This window comes from Branchiostoma floridae, chromosome 17 (assembly GCF_000003815.2).
Source record: "Branchiostoma floridae strain S238N-H82 chromosome 17, Bfl_VNyyK, whole genome shotgun sequence".
Lineage (NCBI taxonomy): Eukaryota > Metazoa > Chordata > Leptocardii > Amphioxiformes > Branchiostomatidae > Branchiostoma > Branchiostoma floridae.
In genome coordinates this window covers 15,184,829-15,194,505 of record NC_049995.1, presented here as the reverse complement: position 1 = coordinate 15,194,505, position 9,677 = coordinate 15,184,829, and the positions used below count along the sequence as shown (strand labels likewise).

The window sequence follows — 9,677 nt, the reverse complement described above, 5'->3', positions numbered from 1 at the left end:
AATCTAAAAATGTTTGATACACACTACAAAGGAACAATGTAATCTAAAACTGTTTGATACACACTACAAAGGAACAACTAATGATTGCACGTGTCATGAATCATACAAGCAGCCTGCAAGGGGCAACAATAACTTAAACTTTTTGCATTTTTGTGACGATTACCAAAAACATATATGGGCACTTTTGTAAGAATAATCTCATCCTACATTGCCTTACCAGCCTGGTAAAGGTATTCATGGAGCTTATTATGAATATGGAAATCTCAAAATAAGTTAAGAAATCATACCTAATACATCTAGGCAAGAAATAAAAAAGAAATCCAACTTAGGGTTGGGAAGATAAACACTTAATCCTATGCCCTTTACTCACTTTATACAGCGACTTAGCCTTATAGAGGGGTTTTTGTTCTGCATAGGTGTCAGGACATCATGTGGAGAAGGTGGCGACACCTGCTGATTTTCCTTCTCATCATCCTGAAGGAGCCCAACCTGCCGGAAGCCAGCTGCAGCTGCGCACCATCATCAAGCTGCGATTGCCGTAACCGGGGCCTCACCAGCATCCCTCAAAACCTCCCACCATCCATCTATGCCTTAGATCTTAGAGGCAATTCTATAGCAACTGTAAATGGGTCCGATCTGTTATTGTATAGGGATTTGGTTGAGTTGGAGTTGGGAGATAGCATCACCAATGTTGAGTGTTTCAACAATTTGCCTAAGCTCCAAGAGTTGGACTTAAGCAAGAACAAAATTAATAACATCCATCCGTACGCATTCTCTCTGCCCAGTCTCAAAAAGTTGTACTTGTACTCCAACCGAATAACAAAACTTCAATCAGGCACATTTGCAAATCTACCCAGGCTAGAAGAGCTGCACCTGTTCTTCAATGAGATACGAATGCTCCAGTCTGATGCATTTGCAGATCTGACCCGGCCACAGAATTCGAATCTAATCTCCCTTAAAAAGCTGTGTCTAGAAAGGAACAAAATAGCAATTATTGTGTCTGGATCATTCGCAAATCTACCCCAACTCCAACTGCTGGACCTATCTTTCAACAAGATAACAAATATTCAGGCAGGTACATTTGCAAACCTACCCCAGCTAGATCGATTGTTTCTAGCCTCCAACAAAATCACACACCTTTATGCTGGTACTTTCACAAATCTCCCCCTGCTCTGCATGTTGGGTCTCTCCAAGAACCAGATATCAATGATCCAGCCTGGTGCATTCGCAAATCTAACCAGTCTGGAGAAGTTGTGGCTGTCCTACAACAAAATACCAATGATACAGCCTGGTACATTTGCAAATCTATCAATGATACAAACGTTGTACCTGTCCTACAATATTATAACAACGATTATTGAAGGTTCTTTTGCATACTTAAACCAGATGAAAGTGCTTTGGCTGTGTAACAATCGGATTACAACGATTCTCCCTGGCGCATTTGCAAATCTATCACAGTTACAAGAGTTGTATCTGCTCCACAACCAGATAACGATGATGCATCCTGGACTATTTGCAAATCTAACCAAGCTTCAAAAGTTGTCTTTGTACTACAACAAGATATTAAATATTCAGGCTGGGACGTTTGCAGATTTACACCAGTTAGATGATTTGTCACTGTCTCGCAACCAGATAACAGTGATTCAACCTGGCTTATTCTCAAACAAACATCGTCTAACAAAGTTGACACTTCGCTCCAACAAAATTACAGAGATTAGGCTTGATTCATTCGCAAACCTCACCAACCTCTACAGGCTTTGTCTGTACAGAAATCAGATAGAAATAATACAGTCAGGTACTTTTGCACATCTACCGAAGCTACAAAGGTTGTTTCTATCCTACAATCAAATAACCAAGATCTCATACGGTACATTTGGAAATCTGTCTCGGCTGCAACATTTGGACCTGAGCCACAACCAGATAACTCATATCCATTCTAAGGCATTTGCAAATATGCAGCTTCTCAGGTCATTGGACCTACGGTCAAACAAAATGTCTACGATGTTTGATTTATCCTTTTACTTCTTTCCTTCAGTTCTTACCATAAAACTTGACGGGAACCCCTGGCATTGTGACTGTAGGATGGCTCCCTTCAGGCTGAATATCACCAAATTTTCTCCTTTTAAAGACCAAATAATTTGTACCCAACCAGCCAAATTCCAGGGACAGGAGCTTAGAAATATCAATCCTGACGAAATGATATGTGAAGAGCCAACCGTACCAACCCCGTCTGTTAACAGAGTAACTTCTAGCAACTGTTACAACGGTACTGTATCCTCGCGCTATCACTGGTACTTCAAACGCAATGTTGGCTCAACGATAGTTCCAACAGGTCAAACATGCAAAACAAAATCAACGACAAATCCACCTCTTTCAGTCTCTTCAAACAAACCAGAAACTAGCATTGCTTATAAACCTAGTCTAATCTATTCCGTTGGTGGTGTAGTATTTGGATTTATCCTGACTGGCATTATCATTCTGACAACCTGTTTTAAAAGAAGGAGCAGTCAGCCCCCTATAGGACCAAATCCTAATGTCATTGGCAGCAACGCAAACACAACTTCTGGGCATGACCAGTCTCAGGCTAACTCTCAACCTCTAATAGTTGGAAGTCTATCGCATGCTGAAGTTCTAGCTGCCCTAATGCTAAATGTCATGTACCCAGGTGTGAGAACACCTCCAAATCACCTACAACTTCCCAGTGATCCTAACCAGTATGAGGATGTTGACAGCCATCACGATCAGACAGGGCAGGGCCAGTCTCAGGCCATCACTGAATCCAACACAAACACCACAGCTGCTGTAACAGTCAGTGGTCATAGTCAGACAAAAGATCGGCCTATCACTGAATCACTTGACACTAAACGTCCACAATGTAGCACACTGGCAGGTGGCCCAAACTCAAAGCTGAATACGCTGTACAACGTTATGGGGCAGTATCAGGCCCTCACTAAATCCAACACAAACACCACAGCTACTGTAGTGACCAGTGGTCATGATCACCAGTATGAAGATATAAACCGACATAATAAGACAGAACAGGGTCCATCTCAAGCCACCGCTAAATCCAACACAAACACCACAGATGCTGTAGTGACCGGTGGTCATGATCACCAGTATGAAGACATGAACCAACATAATAAGACAAAGCTAGGGTCTCTCTCAAGCCATCGCTAAATCCAACACAAACACCACAGATGCTGTAGTGACCAGTGGTCTTGATCAACAGTATGAAGATATGAAACCAAATAATAAGACAAAGCTATGGTCTCTCTCAAGCCATCGCTAAATCCAACACAAACACCACAGATGCTGTAGTGACCAGTGGTCTTGATCAACAGTATGAAGATATGAAACCAAATAATAAGACAAAGCTATGGTCTCTCTCAAGCCATCGCTAAATCCAACACAAACACCACAGATGTTGTAGTGACCAGTGGTAATGATCACCAGTATGAAGATATGAAACCAAATAATAAGGTAGAGCAGGGTCCCTCTCAAGCCATCGCTAAGTCCAACACAAACACCACAGGTGTAGTTGTGACCAGTGGCCATGATCACCAGTATGAAGATATGGCCCAACATGATCAGACAGGGCAGGGAAACTCTCAGGCCATCGCTGAGTCCAATAAAAGCGCTGTATTAAGCGGCTGTAATGACTACTAGTGATGGTCATCAGTATGATGAAGGTACAAACCAACATGATCAGATATAGCAGGGCCAGTCTCATGCCAAAACCTAATCTTTGGAACTTTGTGTTTAATATGATTTTGAAATGTAGAAATAGTCATGAAAGAATATAGAAATGACGTGATAATGATATTTGATTACAATACTGAAATGATTATGCCAGTAATGATACCATGCTTATATGAAAAGATGACATGGAATGTGATAAAATGATATGTAATGATTTGATAACCAAAATGAATAACGTTAGTAATTACATAATGATAATCATACTATATGAGCTGTTAAGTATATAATGTGGCTGATAGACTTGTATAGGTTAATATTTAAGGGAGGTTCTTCTTTTTCTGTTATATGTTATCAGTGAAAATATAATAAAGAATTATAAAGAAAAAAAAAATCTTTGGATGCTAGAAATTTTTCTTATAGCTCAGGGCAATCTGCCTCGCAGCTAAATTCACTGTACGCAAATAAGTCAAGGAGGAGATTTTTTAGACTAGAAGATGATAAACATAGCCAACCCTGTGCATAATTAGCTCACTGTCATTGAATGATAGTTTGATGTCTCCCAATCATTTCAGATACAAGTTTGCTGTTCTTTGTTCGATATGGGACATCATGGTTGTACAGCCTCTTATGCAAATTAGGCATTTATGGATTTCGGAATCTAAAAGTAAGCATCATAACTTGGGTAAGGCTCAATGCAGAAAACCTATAAAGAAATCCCAACTTTTACAGGAATTAAACTCCTCGGAATGGAAGGGAAACAAACGGTATCACCAATAACTTCAACAGTAACGACAAACAAATGTGTTGTAATATGTTATTTATACGATTTGTTAAATTCATTTTATTATATTAGCTTTGGTGAAGGTAGAAATAGAATTTGTCTTACCCGAGCACATATTCATTTTTGCTCTATGTTTTATCAAATGATTTCAGAATGTGTAAACAAATCTGATGAATTCCTAGATCGAACAGTAGAAAATTGTTGTAATATTAAGAACGTTCAATGACAATCAATAGTATGAACAGTGATGACAGGGCAAGTGGTGCAGTGTAAATATCAGTCAGCACTTAGGACATCACCAAAGTATAAGGAAAGTAAACTAATAGACACATGTATTGTAATATGAATGCCATTTGGTGATTTAGTGTGGATTTTATTCAGAAGCAAGGAAATATACCAGGAGTGTAAATGGCAAAATTAGAGATAAGTGTTGTAATATGAATGGCATTCAGCACCAGGGACAGCTTCAATAATGTGAACAGTAACAACAGAGAAACTTGTTGTAGCCAAAAAAAAATCAGTGTCTAAACTGTAAACAGAATCAATTATTTTATCATTATCACTATTTGTTACCATTTACTACCATTATTATTGTCTGATCTGTCATTACAATTTTAATTGTTATCATTAACTATCACCATTATTCTCTGATTTGTTTGATTTACATTATCATTTGTCTACTTTGGTGAGCCTAGTAATTGTAGTTTCGTTTCTCCCCCTAAGACGTGTTCAGTTTTGTTCTATGTTTTGTAAATTGTTTGAAGAAAGGTAATCAAATCAGAATCAAGAAGTGAAAACAGAAATAAATGTTGTAGTGTTCAGGATTTTTCGTGTATTTCTGCTTCTTGCAATTTGTTGCCTCAGAAGCAGAACGTTTCTACAAGGGCTGGCTCTAGAGAAGTGTAACTAAACGTAACATCAGGTAAGGATGTAGGTTACAGGGCTTTGGGTATGGGCCCGGAGCTGTACCTGTACCTGAACTATTTGCCAAAGTAACATGTCATTCAATAATGATAGCAACAGAAATGGACTATTTACAACTTGACAATGTTTATTCAAAGTTGCAATCAGAAAGTGCTAGTGGTCTTCCTATTGTGTCAAGTAAGACATATATAGTATATTGCAACATCCAAATGTACTCTCAACAAAGTACGAGCAAAACATCATACTTACCAATGCAAATCTAATAATCATTTCATAGACGAGGAAGCAAACAGATTCTGCAGAAAGTTTAATTTATTCGCCAGCTCGCATCAGTTTTGGGATTCTCAGAGGATGACATTCATATAATCAAAACAATATGGCCTAACAGAAATATACCTGTGTGGCGCAAAAACATATTTAGAAGCACTGTATTTTTGTATTTTCTTTATAATCTTCATGAATAAAAACAACAACATCTAAGTATGCCCTCAAACAAAGTAAGAACAAATCGTCATTTAGTTACCAATGGGAAGCTGACGACCAATTATTTCATAACAGAAACATACAGGTGAGGTGCAAAGACGTATTTTTTAGAAACATTTGCGGTGGACAATGGCGGGGCCGGACTCGTCGTACTCCTGCTTGGCGATCCACATCTGCTGGAAGGTGGACAGGGAAGCCAGGATGGACCCGCCGATCCAGACGGAGTACTTCCTCTCTGGAGGAGCGACGACCTTGATCTTCATGGTGCTGGGTGCCAGGGCGGTGACTTCCTTCTGTAGACGGTCGGCCAGGCCGGGGTACATGCTGGAGCCGCCGGACAGCACGTTGTTGGCGTACAGGTCCTTACGGATGTCGATGTCGCACTTCATGATGCTGTTGTAGGTGCCCTCGTGGACGCCGGCAGACTCCATGCCTTTGTAGAAATAAAACGTTCGTTTAAATTTGAATGTACACATTGACAGTGACAGTTGCCGACACAAAGGGACCGATCACACAATTTTCAATCAGACCGTGACAGAACCAACCACTGAAATCAATCCCAAACAGCATTTCGTGTGCCAAGACAGTTGAATTTCGCAGGAGACATACATTTTTTGTCCTTCAAAATGCCTGATGTTAGCGATCGTATGATGATCGCACGACCTATGTGACCGCGTTCTGAGGAAGAATTTCTAGTTCGTCAAAGTCCTTTTTGGCCATATATTGTGCACACTTTCTTTTGTAATTTCCTGTTTATCAAGAGGACAATTTTGAAAAAGGAAAGGAAAAGAAACCCACCGATGAAGGAGGGTTGGAAGAGTGTCTCGGGGCAGCGGAACCTCTCGTTCCCGACGGTGATGACCTGTCCGTCCGGCAGCTCGTAGCTCTTCTCCAGACTGGAGGTGGCGGCAGCGGTGGCCATCTCCTGCTCGAAGTCCAGCGCGATGTAACACAGCTTCTCCTTCACGTCACGGACGATTTCTCTCTCAGCTGGGGAAAGAGAAGCAAGGAATTTTAACACACATCAATCCTAGGTTGGTAACGTTAACTCTGATACTTAAAGGCAAGACTGCTTCTGTATCTAACATATAGCCGGTATAACCGCCCTTCGACGTAACACACCAGCTTCGCAGGCAGGTGGCGCGGCAGCAGCTGGTTATATTACACTGAATGACTTGTAACACCTAACTTTTACACATCTATCTGCAAGCGCTCTTTAAAACTATCTAGAGAGGATACCCCTAAGTACTGTGCTTGGTGATGACAAATCCCACTCTACGATAATTCTGAGAAAATACTGGGAAAATTGATCAGCCTTGTTAACAACAAGGGGATGTTTATGGGATGGTTATGCCAATGGATTATGTATCAAAGTTGTCATCGTGCGAAATAAACTTCTTTTGTTATAAAATCAAAAAGGTTGAAGAGAAATAACAAATGGACTGTGTAGTGTTTCCATGAGATGTATGCCTGTCTCGCAAAACAAGGAAGACACCTTACCCGTTGTGACGAAGGAGTATCCACGCTCGGTCAGGATCTTCATCAGGTAGTCTGTGAGGTCGCGGCCGGCCAGGTCCAGACGGAGGATGGCGTGCGGCAGGGCGTAGCCTTCATAAAAGAAGAACTTTATTGTACGACGACAATTGTACATGATGCAATGTATGGCAACAACTATTAAACAGAGTACAAAATAGAGGTATAGGATAAAGCTTAACAACCCAGTTAATATAACAATAAGGGCCAACACAATTCTTTTATATAGAATTACAATGGAGTAGGCAAATCGTTAGTTACGGTATTCTTTCTAATAGCAGAGCAGTCCTTGATATATTTGCCTATTTTTGCATTATGGGGGTTCTGACGATATCTAAAGATATATACAAATCTGTCTGTAGCATCGAATCTCTTGAAATCTGTTGTACTTGATTCGAGACATATGAATAATTCATTAAGTAAACTAGCGTATCTAGAACATCCCATTATATCAAAAGTAAAATTCATCTTCAATATGCTTTGGGCAGAAACCTTCATAGATGGGCACGTTGTGGGTGACTCCATCGCCGGTGTCCAGCACGATACCAGTGGTGCGGCCGGAGGCGTACAGGGACAGGACAGCCTGGATGGCCACGTACATGGCGGGGGTGTTGAAGGTCTCGAACATGATCTGGGTCATCTTCTCCCTGTTGGCCTTTATTCAAAGAAATATGAATCAAAACAAATGAATGATCAAAGTGACGAAAGACTAGAGTTATGCCAAAGTTGAATTAGCTGTTTATTTAAGAATTCTCATATCATTATTATTATTCCCATATTATTATTATTTTTTCGGTATTCGATTTTGGACAGACAAGGGCAATGTGGCACTGCACTCAAGTTAGTGAATTATATTAACAGTGTCACAATAAAGGTAGAAAGGCCGAAGCTAGGTACCCATTTCTACACCTGGGTAAAATGAGGAAGGTCGTGTTAAGTGCCTTTCCTAAGCGCACAATGTCAAGGGCACGGCGGGTATCGAACTCGGGACCTCTAGGTCCAACATTCTACTAGCCTGTGTTTACACAATCTCTCTCTGGCTGGGGTTAATGACCCCCTTCCCGAGACCCAGGGCGGTGGCAATTGTAGGACCGACCGCTAGGAGCGCGATTTTAGTCAGGCTAAACTAAACACTCTACCAGTTACGTCACACACAGTTAAGTCAAACGAAACGCCACCATAAAGTTTACCTTGGGGTTGAGGGGAGCCTCGGACAGCAGCACGGGGTGTTCCTCCGGGGCCACGCGAAGCTCGTTGTAGAAGGTGTGGTGCCAGATCTTCTCCATGTCGTCCCAGTTGGTGACGATGCCGTGCTCGATAGGATACTTGGTGGTCAGGATGCCTTAGAGAAAGTTTATTTGCAAGTTCATGCACGAGGAAGGTTGTATAAGCATATGCACGGAGGCTAAGTGAAGACTTGAGACTTATGTGTTAAGATATTTAAACAGTAGCAAACGGGAGACGATAGGAGGTGTTGTACAAAGACATACACTGATTTGGTTATCAATGACAGTCTATTTTTCTGTCTATCTATAACTAATATTAGTTTTTATTATTTGTCCTACCTCTCTTGCTCTGCGCCTCGTCTCCCACATAAGCGTCCTTCTGTCCCATGCCTACCATGACGCCCTGATACCGAGGCCGGCCCACGATGGAGGGGAACACGGCCCTGGGTGCGTCGTCGCCCGCAAAGCCGGCCTTGCACATCCCGGAGCCGTTGTCAACGACGAGAGCAGCAACCTCTTCTTCGCACATGATGGAGACTTAGTCTGGTAGCACCGCTGGAACTAGGAGAAGACGTCTTGGACCGAAGTGAAGAACAGGACGATCCGGTCGTTTTTATACACCAACAGGTGTATATTTTAGACACTCATTCAGAGAAGTAGCCCCCGTATTTGGAAGGCGATCACACAGGCTCCTGATTTGGCCGGCTACAGTAGACTTAAAGCAGGCTGACTGGAGTGTGAGATTCCGACAAGAGGGCGGGAAGGGGAATGTTTGTTCTCGTTTCTAGAGCGTCAGCCCGGCTGAAGATCGGAGTCTAAGACTCAGGCTAAGGTCATGTTGATTGGACTAATGGCTGACATCGGCGCGCGCATCAATTTTCGAACGTTTCCTAGATGAAAAACAAAATTAAACCAAAAATCAAGGAAAACAACTGCAAAGTGAGTAAATATAATTATGCTGTTGATTTTAAGAATACGTGTATATTGGATTGAAAACGTTCGCTATGATTTAATGTCATAGAATGCCAACG

The 9,677-nt window shown here is 41.5% G+C and overlaps 1 protein-coding gene across 1 annotated transcript; it reads right to left on the bottom strand.

Moving 5' to 3' along the window:
- Nucleotides 1-5,698: 5,698 nt before the first annotated feature.
- LOC118404043 (actin-2-like) lies at nucleotides 5,699-9,217 on the bottom strand. Its single transcript, XM_035802987.1, has 6 exons — nucleotides 8,986-9,217; nucleotides 8,611-8,762; nucleotides 7,913-8,075; nucleotides 7,388-7,495; nucleotides 6,686-6,877; nucleotides 5,699-6,320 (listed from the first exon to the last, which is right to left on the bottom strand). Exons 1-6 carry the CDS (start codon nucleotides 9,173-9,175, stop codon nucleotides 5,995-5,997), a joined length of 1,131 nt encoding a protein of 376 aa, XP_035658880.1. The 5' UTR covers nucleotides 9,176-9,217; the 3' UTR covers nucleotides 5,699-5,994.
- Between the last annotated feature and the right edge of the window lie 460 nt (nucleotides 9,218-9,677).

Bases quoted from the DNA above. Each gene is read 5' to 3' on its own strand.
- LOC118404043 (XM_035802987.1), bottom strand. From the start codon at position 9,175: ATGTGCGAAGAAGAGGTTGCTGCTCTCGTCGTTGACAACGGCTCCGGG. The intron at 8,076-8,610 runs GTAAACTTTATG...CTTTGAATAAAG, and splicing joins AGGCTCCCCTCAACCCCAAG to GCCAACAGGGAGAAGATGAC. The intron at 6,321-6,685 runs GTGGGTTTCTTT...ATTTCTACAAAG, and splicing joins CTTCCAACCCTCCTTCATCG to GCATGGAGTCTGCCGGCGTC.